The sequence below is a fragment of the Mustela nivalis genome (genome assembly GCF_964662115.1).
Source record: "Mustela nivalis genome assembly, contig: HAP1_SCAFFOLD_2096, whole genome shotgun sequence".
In the NCBI taxonomy this organism is placed as follows: Eukaryota; Metazoa; Chordata; class Mammalia; order Carnivora; family Mustelidae; genus Mustela; species Mustela nivalis.
The window spans coordinates 57,729-74,032 of record NW_028134568.1 but is presented as its reverse complement, the minus strand read 5'-3'; the positions used below and the strand labels follow the sequence as shown (position 1 = coordinate 74,032).

The 16,304-nt window shown below is 53.4% G+C and overlaps 1 protein-coding gene and 1 long non-coding RNA gene across 2 annotated transcripts in view; one reads left to right on the top strand and one right to left on the bottom strand.

Moving 5' to 3' along the window:
* Nucleotides 1-393: 393 nt before the first annotated feature.
* Nucleotides 394-2,946, top strand: LOC309858247 (ral guanine nucleotide dissociation stimulator-like; the record flags this gene model as incomplete). The annotated part of the gene is made up of 6 exons (XM_082750923.1): nucleotides 394-422; nucleotides 481-550; nucleotides 1,167-1,238; nucleotides 1,693-1,767; nucleotides 2,407-2,439; nucleotides 2,821-2,946. 6 exons carry the CDS (start codon nucleotides 394-396, stop codon nucleotides 2,944-2,946), a joined length of 405 nt encoding a protein of 134 aa, XP_082607049.1.
* A 539-nt stretch (nucleotides 2,947-3,485) lies between these two features.
* Nucleotides 3,486-16,304, bottom strand: part of LOC309858251 — a 61,643-nt gene continuing 48,824 nt past the window's right edge. The window contains exons 4-5 of the long non-coding RNA XR_014308114.1: nucleotides 8,471-9,051; nucleotides 3,486-6,142 (exon numbers count right to left, since the gene is read on the bottom strand). This is a non-coding gene — a long non-coding RNA (uncharacterized lncRNA). The remainder of the gene's footprint in view (nucleotides 6,143-8,470; nucleotides 9,052-16,304) is intronic.

The window sequence follows — 16,304 nt, the reverse complement described above, 5'->3', positions numbered from 1 at the left end:
GGATGGAGGCGGGATCTCCCACAGGCCTGTCCTTTGCCCCCCTCAGTCAGCTTGGACCTCCTGGGAGGCAGCAAACCCTGACCAAAGGACCTGGGCCCGGGGCTGCTCCTCTCAGCCTTCCTGGGGAACAGGCCACCAGGCCTCCTGCTTGAGAAATCCAATGTCCTCCATGCCCCACCCTGGCCTCAGCTGAATTCCATATTTCCACGTGGTGACTTGGCAGCCACTGAAGTCTCTGCCCATGGTTCAGCCAGAACCCCACCCAAACCGAGCTGTTCAATTAAGCTGGGAAGGGACGCCCAGGGGGACGCCCAGGAGAACGCCCTCCCATGTCCTACGAAGACCCCAGTGCTCAGAGCAGCCCAGAGCAAACCCTCAGCCAGCCCCGTGGACATGCGGGGCTGCTCCAAGAAAAGGGACTCGCACTCTACCCTGCCACGTTAGGACTCCCCTGAGCCTAACTTCTTTCCCTCTCTTCAGGAAGAGCTTCCGAACATTCCAACAGCTCTGCACAGAAGGCAACCCCCAGGGCAGGGAACTACTCATCAAGGTAGCACGGGAGGTGCAGGGCTCCAAGGACAGGAGAGGGGTGGGAGGAGGCGTGATCCTGTGTGGATGAAGTAGGGAATGGCCTGAAGCATTCCTCGGGGAGCAGAAGCCTTTGGCAGGAATGTGCTGACAGCCTGGGCTGAAGATTCCCCCTGGGGCTGGGACAAGCGGGTGCTGCCCATCCAGACTCCCTAGGCTAGATTTCAGGTCTCTCTGTGTCCATCCATCGAGAAGGTCCACATGGGGGCCCACATGAACGCGGACAGCCCAGAGGACAGGCCCCTGCTCACAGATGGGGTGGGGATGGGTTGTGGGCCACAAAAATGATGATCCTAAGAGGATCCTGAGTGCTCAGGAGACCGCAGGAGGTAGGTGGAGTTCCCCCTTCTGCCCATGGGAAAACAGGCTCAGGGAGGCCAGGCTCCAAGCTCCAGGTCCCCCATGGACTGAATGGGGGAGCTGAGATTGTTCTAGAAGGACTCGTGGCATGCTTCAGGGGAATGGAGCGTCAGTATCAGCAGACGTAGGTCGGACGTCTAGGGTCTGCAGTCCAAAACGGTGGGCGCAAGGGGACTGAGGCTATTCTGCTCTCAAGGATCTTGTCCTTGGCCCTCTAGAAGCGGCCCTCGAACAAACTGGCCAGCCTGGTGAGGCAGCTGCAGAGAGCGCGGAAGGGGCTGCCCAAGAAGGTGAGTATGCCTGAGGGACAGGGCCTCCAAGGCCAGGGGAGAGGGGCTCCTCCCTGAGGGCTAGAAGCGTCCAGATCAGGACAGGTGGGACCTGCCACTCCAGCTCCACCTCCTGCCTGCCGCCACAGTTGCTCAATGTCTTCTTTCCTGGGGACCAGGAGGAAGGAGTCTAGCAGGCTGGGTAGAGAATGGATTTGGGGCTGGGGAGGGGCCCGCGGCTCCATAGCCAGGGGGTTTTTTGAATTTCAAAAAGCAGGCCCTGGAGGGGATTAGGAGGAGTCTGATGTTCTGGGAGGGTGAGGGGAAAGCGAATCCAGGGGAAGCAACTAAGGGTCCTAGGCCCTTTTCCATGTGGGAAAGTGGGGTGGGCCAGGACGCTGAAGTCTTTTCGGGGAGGGCCCCTGTGGGCACCAGACAGCAGGGACTCATCCCAAACCTACCCCTCATGACACAGGGTGTCGTCCCATACCTTGGCACTTTCCTCTCCGACCTGGTGGTGCTTGATACAGCAATGGAGGACTACCTGGAGGTGGGTGAGCCTGAGGATTGTGGAGGAGGGACCAGAGTCCTGAGGACAGGGAGCAGAGAGTCCCCGGACTGAGCCCTGAGCTCTGAGTCCTTCGGAGACCTCCCTTCCCCACAGCCTCACAGCCGCCCCTAAGAACTGGCATCTCTTGCCCATCTCAGTGCTGAGGGAAGGGAGTCTGCGCCCATCTCAGTGCTGAGGGAAGGGAGTCTGCACCCAGACGGGTGGCCCAAGACTGGGGAAGCACCAGCGCATCCTGAAGGTGAAGCTGCATGCGCTCTGTGTGCATGGGCTGCAGCCTCTCCCTCAGACCTTGCCTGTCGGGGACAGTGAAGTCAGGACCCTGCACATCAGCCACACTTCAGGAGCCCAGCAGATCCTGCCTGCCTGAGGCGTCTGCCGCTCCCTTCAGTCACCACAGAGTGTTGTGCTGCAGGGTGCTGACCGGGAGCCCTTTCACCATCCCCCAGTCTTCCTTCCTCTGGACCCCAGGGCTTGCCCTAACCCCAGTCTCATTGTGTGTGTGGCTTGGCGGCCCACTCCGGGGTCCTGGCCTACGCGCAGCCTCAGAACGGGTGGGTGTAAGGTGCTAGGACTGACCGGGGGCCTCTTTCTGAAGGACAATGGTTGTCTACTTTCCAGGGCAATGAGATCAACCACCGCAAAAAGAATAAGGTGAGCATACGTAGCCCTGGCTGTAGGGAAGGGCAGGCAGACCCTATCAGAGACGCCCCTGGGAAGAACATTGCTTGGCTCCATCCACTCCCCTCCATCTCCCATTTCCTGGGACAGGTTGCTAAGAATGAAGTGCAAGACCCATCGAGTCAGTCAGTAGGGATCCACAAGGGCATCAAGGAGAACTTCCCTTGATGGAGGAGGGGCTAATTCTACTAGCCTCTGAGAACAGTTTGGGACCAGACGAAGTTGCATGCAGGAGGGTGGTCATGTGTGCCAAGACCCAGGACCCGACCCCTGTCCCGCTGCTCGGCCCTCACCTGGCCCTGTAGCTTCCCCACCCAGGCTCAGGGTGCATCCTGTGCCTCTGTCCCGGCCCAGGAATACCGAGTCCTCACGGACATCATGCTGCTCCAGGCGGCGGCAGAGAATTACTGCCTAGAGCCCCAGCATCCATTCACGGCCTGGTTCTGGGCTGTGGAGCGGCTCAGCGAGGAGGACAGGTGAGGCCCACTCAGGAGCTGGGTCAGGCGACGTCGGGGTGGACTCTTTCTGCTGGCCCCGCCTGGGATCCTCCTTCTAGGGCTCCCTGGGCAGCCAGACACCAGCTGTGGGAAAACCCTGGGAGGGACTCCTGAATGCCAGCTGCTGCTCAACTCACAGGTGTCCCTCTGTCCTTAGCTACAACCTGTCATGCCAGCTGGAGCCGCGGTCCTAGCTGGCCAGCAGAACACAAGCACCAGGACCACTGGCTACAGCCACCATCAGACCTGAACCCGTGCACACTGGCTGAGCCAAGGATTGCCCCTCGGCCCCTGGGCTACTTGTGGTGCACGAGCCCCATCCGCTGCTCAACACCCCTTCCTCTCCCCTACAGAATTACTTGTTCTGGAAGGGGCAATATTGAATATAATTAAAGGGTTGTTATTTAACCACAACCACCACCACCACAACAACAAAAAGGAATGAGAACCCTTGGGATTAAAGTTTTCTTACCCAAATAATAATAGTAGTAGTAGTAATAATAATAATAATAATAATAATAATAATAATAAAGGTTTTTATTTTCTCCTCTACCTGCCCACGTGTGCGTTTGGTTCTTTTATTTCCTACGGTAATGTACAACGTGTACAGACTCTCTTCTTCATTCCTGAACCCAGAAATCTTACAGAGTCAGCAGCTATTCAATGGGGCAGAAAGGAGAGGAGCCAGCCCTCCTCACTTCTGGTGGCACTACTCATTACTGGTGGCACCTCCCAATGCCGTTTCCTCAGAGGACAGGTTCATTTCTGTGTCAGGCATCTGGGCAAACAGCAGACACAGCCCTCAGGACCCCTGAGATGGAGACGTTGCAGGTCCTTCCCCAGGAAGGCAACAAACCCTGACCAGGCGAGTCCTGGAGAGTTCCTTCCCCTCCCCAGAACTATGTGCTGCCCAGGAGAGGGGCTGCTACTCTACCCTCTAAAGCAAGGAGGACGATGTCTTGCTTCCTTGGGGATATGCTACGTGTGCGTGTGTTTGTGCGGGTTTGGACCCAGTATTTGGGACTGACGGTTGTCGAGTTCAGTCTCCTGAATTGCATCAGCACGATGTAGGGAAAACACATGCAAAGAGATTCAACCCTGCCTGTGGAAGCTCCAAAATCTGAGGAAGATATTTTGTAAATGGAAGAAGGGCAGGCAGGACGTCCCGTCCTCAGTTTCCCTAGAGGCTCTCCAGGTTCACCCTTTACCAAGACTGGAATCCCCCTGGGATCCTTATCCAGGATCTCTGGATTCCTTTTCCCTGCTTCTTTTGGGTGAGGCTGGAGAAAAACGAAAGAAACTGGGAGGTGTCTCTGGCTCTATTCACGTCTATGCTGACCTAGGAGCTAGGATGTCCAGCCATCCTGCATTTCCTTACGCAGTTCTTGGCAAGGCCGTGGGGCCCTTCAGGCCCCTGACCCTCTTGGTCAGGTCCATGGTAGCCACTGCTCCCTGGCTGGGGCCTGATGGAGCAGAGATTGGTTCTCCCTTGCCAGGATAAAGGTTCAGATCCTTGACCAGAGAAACCCCACACTCTCCTGGCTGGCCAAGGGCACTGTCAGGTCCAGGTGGTTCTGAAGTCCCTGGTCTCCATCATCCACCAGGTGACACACCCATGTTCCACTCACTTGTCTGAAATGGGGAACTCGCCTGACGCGGTAGACCAACACACACATGGAATGTGAGCAGGGGAGAAGCGTCTATCATGCAAATGGATGCGAAACGAAGCAAGGGTAGGAATCCTTCTCTCCAGACACAACAGACTCTGAACCAAAGGGGGGAGGTACGAAGCCACAGAGAAGGACACTACTTCCTCGCAAGGGAGGCCATGTAATAGGAGAGAACATCTCGAAATATGTAGACACGCACCATGGGAGCACCCAAAGGCATCCAACAGTGCATAACAAACATAAAGTCACCTTTGACAGCCGTACCATGCAGTGGGGGACTCTAACACCCCACATCTGCTAATGGACACAGGATCCAAACTGACAATCAACAGGGAATCTATGGCTTTGAGGGATGCACCCGTTTCAACACGTAGATGCAGAACCTTCCACCCTGAAACCGCAGCATCCGCAGTGCTGGATTTCCAGTGCACATGGAACATTCTCCAGAGTAGATCACACGTTAGGGCACAACCCAAGTCTCAACAAACTCCAAAAGATGGATATCATCCCACGCATCTTTTCTCAGCACGATGCTACGGAACGCCAAATGAACCCTAAGAGCAACCCTGGAGAGACCACGAATCCATGGAAGTTCAATTACATGCTACCCAACCAGCACTGGGTCAACCCGGAATCCAAAGAGGATGTCCAAAATTACATGGAAGCAAAAGGACACGCCAAGGGTCCCCAACCTTGCAGATACAGCGCCAGGGAATCTAAGAAGACAGGATCCAGCACCACAAGAAAAATCCCCAATACCATCAGCTGACACATAAGGACCTAGCCAAAGCACAACACAGAGCTCCTGAGCAGTCGCTCAGCCTGGGCGAGTTGGAGCTCCTGCTGTTGGGTGCAGGCTTAGCTTCCATCTCGACTCTAAGTCCCAGCCTGGGGGGTGTTCTTTCCTTTCTCCCAGGACCATCCCCACCAGGGCCACTGGGGAATCAACCCTTCAGGGGGTTCTCGGCAGAGAGAAATGGCCCAAAGGGCCCAGGAAACAACCACCCCTTCCCCACTGGTGGATCAAGGTGGCCCATTAGCGCTCCCTCTGTGGAACATTCCACAGTGCTTTTGGGGGGACGACCCTCTCAGGCTCTGATGCCCAGGGTTTCTCGGCAAAGGGCAGATTCCGACTGAGTACCCCTGGGAGGGACCTGACACTCTGCACTTCCAGCATGCTCGCAGCTAATGCCCCGGCCACCTGTCCCCGGAGCACACGGAGAGACAACTTGCCAGCGGACCAGTGGACAAAACGTCCTCTCTTTCACCACCAGGAAGAGATCGATGCGCAACCGTCTGGCAGCCACAAAGAGGTGTTTGATTGTCAGGAAGATCAACAGCCAGGCAGGGCTTGGTCCACCCCCACAGGCCTCTCCTCCTCTTCTCCTCCAGAGTATAGGGAGGCAGGATGGCAGGAAAGACAGTTTGTTCAGTGGAAGCGAAATCCTGAGCTTGAGTCCCTTTCTCCCTAGTAGCCTGGGCACTCCTACGCTGCTTCCACTGTGGCCTCTGTGCAAGGCCATTCGAAACACCAGTGCTGGCTTGCGAAGTTCCGGGATACTGGGCAGAAAGCGATGGAACACAAGAGAGTCCCAGGGAAGTGACAACGGGTTTGGTCATGAAAGCTTGAAGCTGTCAAAGACCATCTCTTGCCCTATGTTCCCTTGGTCAGAAACCTTTCAGCAACCGCTCAGAGGAGAGACAGGCAGGTACAGAGCAGGGATGGGGAACCCTGGGAGCCACTGTGGACCGAACCGTGGGTGTTTTGTTAACATGGGCTTTGATTCATGTGTGACTTTTCAGAAACAGAAAAGAATAAAGGGAATCAGGAAACAGAGGCAATCAAAAACACCGGCTCAAATATAGGGAACATACTGTTGGGAACCAGGTGGGCGGATGGGTGGAAGAGGGGGTGGGGATTAAGAAGACACTTACTGTGCTGAGCACCGAGTCACATACAGAATTCCTGAATCCCTACTCTTCAACTGAAACGACGAAAATACTGTACGTCCATTAGACTGTATTTTCAAAATTGTCTTTGAAAGGTGGGTATTAGGAGACCAAAATGAGATTACGCTCTGAGAGTTTCCCAATCAGGTCTCCTCAGGCTGTACGTGAATGCACCTTAAAGATCAGTGAAAGAGCCCAAAGACAAAAGTGACATCTGTTGATATGGAAAGGCCAGTGCCCACCTCTGTGATCACAGAAAACACACACCTTCCTATGATATTGGCTGTCGTAAAAGCATTTCACCGACGTCCCCTTGGAGCTACGCTCCTCTGGTATTTCCATTCTCCTTGGTTGTGTGTCCTCATGGAGTAGTTGAAGGGAATATTGCTACCCCGTGTTTGGTGGACTAAACCAAAGCTGGCTATTTCTAGCCCCTGGAAGACTGAGCTAAAGGGCCTTCTGGAAAACATTGCACAACTGGATCTCTCATCGTCTTCCAGAGAAGGAAAGGGAGGCCCCAAAGGGCACCAGTGGAACAGGAACACAGAGGAGGTTCTCCTGACACCAGCATCAGGATCCCAACTCCCTGAGCAAGAATGAAGAACCCCCGTCCCCCCACACACAATGGACACATATCACTGGAATGGGTCAGTTCCCAGGAAAAGCGAAATGCGGCCAAACATGGAAAGGTACACAATAACCTCACTGAAAGAAAGCCCACTGGGATCCCCTGCCCTGGGTCTTAAGTTCCACCTATGCATGAAGCCATTTGATAATCACAGGGGAAGGGAGGGAAAACTGAATGGGAAGCCACCAGAGAGGGAGAAAAACGATGCGAGGCTCTTCTCTAAGAAACAAGCAGAGGAGCCTAACAAATAGCAGGGAGCACATGGGGAGTTAGAGAGGAGAAGGGAGTTAGGGAAAACTGGAAGGGGAGGTGAACCTTGAGAGACTATAGACTCTGGAAAACAATCTGAGGGTTTTGAAGGGGCGGGGGCGTGGGAGGTCGGGGTACCAGGTGGTGGGTATTATAGAGGGCACGGATTGCACGGAGCACTGGGGGTGGTGCAAAAATAATGAATACTGTTATCCTGAAAATAAAGAAAAATTAAATTAAAAAGAAAAGCAAAGAAACAAGCAGAGGGTTGCTGGAGGGGAGGTGGGTGCGGGTATGGGACAATTCGGGCAGGAGCATAAAGGAGGGCATGCGATGGGATGAGCACTGGGGGTGAAACGCAACTGATGAACAGCTGGGCACTACTACCTCGGAAGCTGATGAGGAACTGTACGGTGGCTTACTGACTTTCCACAACAACAACAAAATACAATCCAAGGTTCTGTGTTTCCTTGATTTTCAAAGTGGAAAATACGGGATGATTTCTTTTCTTCCCTCAAGCAAGGAAATGACATAGCCTATTCACGAAAAGGCAATGCTCAGGACATTCTACCCCTTTCAGCCCTAAAGAAGTTTTTCAAACAGGCTTTCACCAGTTGCAGTCCTCATGCCCTTCTAGTCATTTCGGAGCACTCTTGACAGGGGGCAAACCCTTTTTTTCTTCAAGGTGACTCACCCCAAGCAGGTAATATCCCTATGTGCCACAGGAGTGACTACAGGTGCGCCCCCCCCCCAACCTTTCCAAGGGCCTCACTACAAGTTTTCCAGAAAGGTGGCATGAATAGTACTGGCTGGAAGGTGGATGCTGCATGACATCCATCCCTTTGTTCACTTGAGGGATGACTAGGGGCAAAGTCTCCATCTCAGTCGTGGACGTGCCAGAGCTCTCCAGCTCCCCTTCAGACACGGCCCTGCCCTCTCTCCCATAGAAGAACCTGCAGAACTACGTGACCATGAACTGGGAACACACAACAAGGGTACAAAGGTCTTACCTGAATTCAGCTCAGCATGGCAATGACAGACTGGTCCCTCTTGGAGGTTGTTCCCAGTGTCCTTGAGGCATTCGAACCCCTTCTTGGCGGCTGACTCCAGACAGTGGCTCACCTGTCACAGTGGCTCATGATAGAGGGATGAGAAGTTCCTCGGAGACAGGTGTCACCACACCACTATCATCACCCTTTGTCGTGGAATAAATCTATGTCCCTCGTCGGATTAAGAAACCCTTCAAACAGGACTGGAGCAGGTGGCAATAAAAGGCTCCCTTTGAAGAAGGGCTGAGCTTGGGGACATGTCCAGTCCTATGTCTCACTGCTGCCATCACCACACACAGTGGTGCCCCAAATGGGCAGGGTACCATTTCCAGTACACGGCTCCTGCTCGCCCAAGGTACCTATTCCTATCATCGCGCCATCGCATCTGGTCAGGACCCCAGCATTAGGCCTGTGCGTCTCCAGTTCCTGCTGCTGCCTGCCTCCACCAGCGATCCTGTTTCCTCTCTGAATTCCGAGCGCCGCAGCATCCATCTTCCTCACCTTCACAAAACAGGATTGTGCAATGATTTCATGGATACGACCTGCAAGGCACAGGATGGAAAAGAAAAGGAAACTCACACCCTGGACATTCAGGATACTTAAAATCTTTGTGACTTGAATGACGTTATCAACCAAGGGAAAGCACAGTCCAGAAGTCGGGAAAGCATGTTTGCAAACCATGGATCTGGCAGGTTCTCAATATCCACAATATCTAGAGATCCCAGGAACTCAACAACATCAACAACAAGAGAAAAACAAGTCAAATGTGATGTGTGAATGTACACATGGGCAAGAGACATAACCTCAAAGCTATACGCAAGGAAGGAAATTGCAAGCAATGAGATACCTTTATGAATCCATGAGGTTGGCTCCCCATGGAAAAAGAAAAACAAAACAAAACACAACAAAGCAAAACAAAACAAAACAAAACACTCGGGAGAAAGGAAAAGACCAAGCCATGGCAAAGATAAAGAGAATTAGGAACCTTGCTGATTGGGTGTGGTAGGAATGTTTAAGGGCATGCTTGTGAAATCAGTATGACAGCTCTTCACAAAAATCAACTTGAGTGGGACACCTGGGTGGCTCAGTCTGTTGAGGTCTCAGGATCCTGGGATGGAGTCCCACATCGGGCTTCTTGCTCAGCCGGGAGCCTGCTTCTCCCCTGCCTGCTCTGCCTGCCACTTCTCCTGCTTCTGCATGCCTCTTTCTCACGCTGACAAATGAATAAATAAACCGTTTTTAAAAAATCAACTTTCGCACTACCATGTGTTTTAGTACTTGCCCTTCTGTGCTAGGTACCCACATTCATGAACAGGATAGTATGGTCCTGGAGACTTATCTGAGCACACCTTCTCATGGCAGCATGGTTCCTAAAAGCTAACCCATGAACGCAATCCAAGTATCTGTCCAGGGAGGAACAGATGTTGTATATACAGACGTTGGGATAGTATTCATTCGCTAAAGAGGACAAAAACATTGACATGCGCCACCCCGTGGGCGAACGTTGAGGAGGGTGTGCTAAGTGAGAGGAGTATGCATGAAGATAACCAACTTGGACTCCACTCTTAGGACCTACCTAGAGTGGACTCCGAAGGACAGAAAGTAGAATGGTGTTTGCCAAGGGCTGGAAGGAGGCGCTCGCGGGAAGAGTCTGACGCATGCTAAAGAGCTTTAGATGGACAAGATGCCAAGGAGATGGGAAGGTGGGTTCCAGGGAGCTTGGGACAAAGACATTAATGCTTTTTAAGACATTTAGAATGTACTCCGTGAACTTCATGGACTTCACGACCTAAAAATAAATTGCACTGAAAAGCTGCAAAGATGGAGAAATGAACACAGGACCATTTCATCTGGCCCTTTATACCCTTTCCAGGTAGGTCCTCTCTCAGCCATTCGACTTCTGCCATTTTCCTTGAGACAACATGGAGCCAACAAAATGTCCTTCTGTGCCTACTTCGAGGTTGAAAGACAGAATTGCCCCACCCGGGACAACTTTATGTGAGAAGGTATTTTTCAGAGTTAATTTCTTGAGACCTGTTATTCCTTGATCATGTTTTCAAACAGAACCCAAACTGAACATTCTCCTTCGTCTGCTTGATTTTTCCTTCCCTGATTTTTTCCCCCCACTCAGAACCCATTGTTGATGCAAGGGCTTGGGTGTTCCTATGCCTGTCGTCATCTACTGACTTTAGCTTCTGCTGTTTCCAGTTTTGCTTACGTGTCATTCCTTTACCAAGTCAACTTTCCCGAGGCTCATTATGAATAGTAAAATATTTTCGGCCCCAGTTGGATTGAAAGAACTGACATCGAGCACTGTGCACGTCTCAGCTACACAACACAATGACTTCATGTTCCTAGGCCCTAAAAGGATGACCAGAATAAGCGGTGTTCACAAGGATTCCTGACCATGGGGGTGGGCGCAGGGAGTTCTTGGCCATATTCCTTGGCTGTCTAGGAGTATGTTCCCAGGCGTGGAACTCTGGGATCCTACGGTAGATTGTTGGTTGGGAGCATAGGAGCTAACAAATGCCGGTGAGGACAGGGAGAACAGGGAACCCTTGGACACCATCCGTGGGAATGCACACTGGCACAAGTCACTGTGCAACACAGTATGGAGGGTCCCACAGTCTAGAGATGGACCAACGCACCAAACAGTGCCATGCGAAAGAAAAGAGCAAGCGTTCCGTGAGACAAACGAAGAATACTCTGAAAGAGGGCTGCAGAGTCATTGGAGAGAAAGGCCCGAAAGGCCTCACTGAGGGGGACAGCGCTGAGGACAGAATAAAAACAAGGGAGCTAGTCCCACACAAGTCTGGCTGCCCTGTGTCATGAAGAGGGAAGGCACCTCTGCCTTAGAGCCTCACTACCAGAAGCTGGGTTGGCCAGAGGACATGAAAGAGGCATCCAGTGTGGCTGGAGAGCAACTGGGAGCAGAGCAGAGGGTGGTGAGGAAGGCAGGGACAGGGCCTCAGGCCTGGGAGACAGGTAGCGATCTCTTGTCCCTCTGCAACGGCATTGCCCCAATACCCTGCATCTTCAAATGCATGGACTGAATGCCCCACAGTTGTTGCAGAAGAGGAATGGAGGCACAATTCCGCATGCTTCCTCCACATCACCATACTTGTGAGCCCGTGGTTGTAACTGAGGCTGGACTAGCAGAGGATTTTCCCCAACTTAGCACCCATCATTCGGGGAGCCATTCAACTCAGAATCTGAGTTTCTGGGCGCATGTTGGCCTTGCCACTGCCTCCGATCCTGGCACTGTGAGCCTCGATAGATGGCAGCGCCAACCATCTGGGCATGTTTTTCGCTTCAGATTCCGAGAAGAAAAGGGGAACAAGGGAGAAGTGGACCATGAGCAAAGAAACTAGGAAGTGCGAAACTCCTTGCCTGACATCTAGAGAAACACGAGGCATGCTATTTCATCACGTTGAGTAAGTACATCGCGTGGCTCAGAAGCCACTCGCTAACCACCCAGAGCTTGCAGAGTGATGCCTCCACCACAGGTCAGGATCCCTGGGAGCCACTGTGAAGGCTGCTCCCCTCATATACCAGAACGAGGGAAAGAGGTCTCCTTCTAAAGCTATGTGGGAAACAACTGAACCGTTTCACTACCGAGGATGACAAAGTCTGCATCTTCGTGCATTTCCACCCCATCATGGTGCCCCATTATAATGACGCCAAGAGGGAAAGGGACGGTTCCAAAACGACACAAAGCCGGGACCCAGGCCTCCTCGCAGCGTTCCTCCAGGCCACGTCCCACCCCTTCCTGCAATTCATCTGGCCTTCTATGTGTGCCTCTGATTTCCCGTGACACCGTCGCACACATACCACAAATACGGTCTACATACACCCTAAGATGTCCCAAGGAACTAGATTCTCCCTGGTCCCCACTATGCAGGTTGGGAATGTGGGCACTAGGGGAGACACACAATGACTGAGGACACAGGAGTGGGAAAGGACAGAGAACAAACGTCTGACTTCAGCTCTGTCTCCTGAAAGGGAGGACCTGAGTGCCAATTCCAGAGCATGGTGCCTCTGGCACTTTTGGCTCATTGTGTACAGTCCCGGGGAAGAGAGGTCAAGAGCCAAGTGAAGGGGCTGCAGAGAGGGGGTGACTTTAGGAAGGGCCCCAGGTATTAGAATCCTGAAAGCGTGACCTCATATTCTTCATGATAGGCCCCAACTGAACTTAGAACTCTGGCAACCAGGCACCCACTTTCAAAGGGCAACCTGCTCTCCAGCACACTTGAGTGGAGACCTTCGACAGAACACCATGTTCAGTTGTTGTCTTCCTACTTCCAGGGGTGCTGGGCCCACAGGAGCCCAGAGCCAGAGACATGACTGCAGTTGCAGACAGTGCTTCAGCCCTCTTTTCCGAAGCTTCTGGTCATGGGGCCGGAGACACCAACAGGTAACACAAGGCAGCTCGGGGCAGCCCACTGGAGAGTGGGCAACAACTGTGGTCCCACCTCAGCGGGCACACACCACTGTCCCTTACTGTGTGGGAGCGCATCTCTCTCTCTCTCTCTCTCTCCCTGTTTGTGTGTGTGTGTGTGTGTGTGTGTGTGTGTGTGTGTGTGTGTTTGTAGAAGTGGGGACAGGGGATGAGGGATATGCCCTTCCTGGGCAGAAGCAAGCTGCCTGGTGTTGGAGGCTGGACCCATCTGTCATGTTCATACCCCAGGTCATAGCAGGCTGGATGAAAAGGGGAGGGTGACACAATGATAAGGCTCATGGTAGTCATGAGCCTTAGAGTGTCCTCTGGCTACGTCCTTGCTCAATGTCTTTTCAGCCATCCCTCTTAGCCTGAACTGGAGAACACGATGTCTAGTGGGGGTGTCCCCTGGTGGCAATGTTCCGGGAGGCTGCTAATGGCTCTTGGCCCTGTGTCTATGGGGCACTGCCTTTTCAGAGCTGCACCCCAGAGACTGTGAATGAGCTGGCTGGGGACTTCAACGACTCCAACTCGCTGGACAAGGGTCAGGTGTCCCAGGCCACCCAGGATCAGTGCTGCTCTGAGGTGAGAATAGGAAGAAGCTCCTCCACACCCAGGGCCCCCATGCAACGATGGGGACAAACCTGGGGCCTTCCCAGAGTGTTTCCACTTGACTATTCCACCGGCCCCACCCCAGAGTAACCCACACCTCCGCACATATGCCACACCTATGGGTAAGTAAGGGAGGAAGACACTCTTCACCTACGTGGGACTGGTAGAGAATAGAGTGAATGCTTTCCGTGGCATGGGGGGAAGTTGTTTTGATTTCTTTCCTCTGGCCTTGTGTTGCTTTTCACAAAGCCATGAGTATCTTGGCCTTTTCCCACGGGTTTTACGATTTTCCCTACTCATGCCAGCTAACAAGTGGAGAACCCAGCTGGGTTCTGGAGAACTGGCCCACGCCCTTCTAAATCCTCATACCAGATAGGGTGATTGAACCTACAAAAGGGCCGGTGGGATCAAGCCATTCTACAGGTCTTTCTGGAATGTATCAACTCTCAGAACACATCGAATCCTAGGAGGTCCACCAGCTCACAGGCTCTTTCCCTCTAGGTCCTCACAGTCCCCCTTTCTAAAGGACGTGGTCTGCTACAGTGACTCGGTCTAGCATTGCTGCTGGAACTTGACGTGACTCAAACTGCTTGCCATTCCAGCAATGCTGCAAGGAAAGGGCACCTCAAGGGTCCTCACAGATGATTTGGGTCACTCCATCTGCCAGACCGTAGACCCAAAGATTGGGTGGAAGGCCTCCGATGCCTCCTGGCCCAGGTAGCTGGCTCTGGCATGAGCTGCTGCAAGGCTTCAGCTACTCCATCTCCCTTGACAAGCAGCAGGGACCTCAGGCCACCAACAACATCCAGTCCTGGTCTGGGGTGAGAACGGGCCCAGGTTCATGGCCAGTCTCAGGACCCAGAGATGACCGGGGCCAGCCCACAGCCCAGACTAGACACAACTGGCTGCCCTGGGGCCTGCCAAGGAAGGTGGTTTCCCCCTGAACCTTTCTGCCCCTGACAGCAACAGGCCAAACCGCATCAGCATAGGCGAAATGCCATGTAGCCCATGCTTTGGACAGATCTCAGACCCAACGCGGATGACCTTGAGCAGGCTTGGAGATTCTCAACCTCTCTTTTCTCCTCTCAACAGTAGGGCTCCTTCCTCATGACTCCATGGCATACACATACAGATCTTCATACGGGCTAGGAAGAGACAGACAGGCTATTGCTGTCCAGCGAACCACACATGTTGAAGTCACCAGTACATTTAAGCCTAGATGGGTCCTTTGGAGGTTGGTTTTAGGTTTTCAGCCAAGAACCTTTTTTCTGGGTGGGCACACAAGTCCCTCGTCGTCTTGCCCAAGTTCCCAAAGGGATGGGAGGATGCAGTCTGAGCTCCAGACCCTGCTCTTCCTGGGGCTTCACGGCGTTGAAGCTGACTATGTTGCTCCCCACCCCGCCCCCTTGTCTGCCTGCTGGAAAAGGCATCATCCCTGTCCCCGGACGAGGCCTGCACGATGCTGGAGCTCAAACAAGGCACAGTGCAGAGATGGAGACATTCCCTGCTGCTATCCTTCCCGGATAGAAGCCTCTCAATCGTCACCACCATGTTCTCCATCTATCAGATGTTCCCGTCAGCCCGGCAGGTCCGGGATCACCAGTTCCCTCGGTGAGTGCCCACCTCATAGCCAGCACAAGGGGGAGCCTTCCGTCTACTAGTTGTAGGACTTGGGAATGTCACTGCACCTCTCTGACTTTCCCTCTCCTGTCCGGAAAAGTGGAGGTGCTAAGAGGATGAACCTCGTAGGGCGACTGCAGGGAGTCATGGGAGGAAACATGGCACGCGCCTCTCTGGGGCCCGGCTCTGCAGAAAGGGCTGCTGGACATGCTGGGCGTCTTCGCGCTGAACATTTCCCTCTCCAGGGAAGACGCGTTCAGGCTCAACCCTCACAGGCCTGTGGTCCTTCTGGGTCTAGAGAAAGGAAACGGAAAGCTGGCAGCTTTCCTATTGGCAAAGGACCTCTGAGATGCCATCTAGCTGGTCCTGACTGTGGTCCTTTATGTGCCCAGGTCGAGGGGACACTGGGAGCAGGCAGAGCAGCCCAAGGGCCACTCAGGATTTGCAAAGTCCTGTTTGGGATGATTTCATTCAATCATGGCTCTTAAGCACCTAGGAATGCAGGCTCTCTCTAGTCACCAAGAGCAGTGAATGGGTAACGTAGAGACAATGTCTGGGTCTCCATTCTCGTCCCAGGGTCACATAGGCACTCTCCACATCCTAAGCACGCATGTCTAGCGTTCATCAGATGGGGCATCTCTGTGACCTACTCTAGGGATGAATGGATCCACCTCTCTTGGGACCACGAGGATGCACTCTACGATCAAGGAAGAACAGGATAGGTCTTTGGGTGCCAGAGGAGGTCCTGCTGCCTCCACAGAGCAGGGTGGGAGGCGACAGGGGATGTTGCTGGCGAGGGATGTTCAGAACCATGGATCTCCCAGGACTCTCGATTTCCATGGGAGAGCTTAGTGGGGCAGCTTCCTCTGAAGAGGCCAAAGAGTCCGAGAGAGGTGTGGACGGGATGCCAAGCACTCTGGGAAGCAGAGCCCATTGTGGGCTGAGTTGGTGCCTACAACAGCCATCCCTTGGATGGTCCATTCTTGCTCCGCCTGCCCCTATCCATATCCACCTCCGCTGACCACCACAAGTGGGGCCAAGGACAGAAAGGGTGGGGACCGGACCACTCACCCGTCGGCCTCCAACCAAAGCCCAGACACTGGTCTGCAGGGAGGATGCATGACT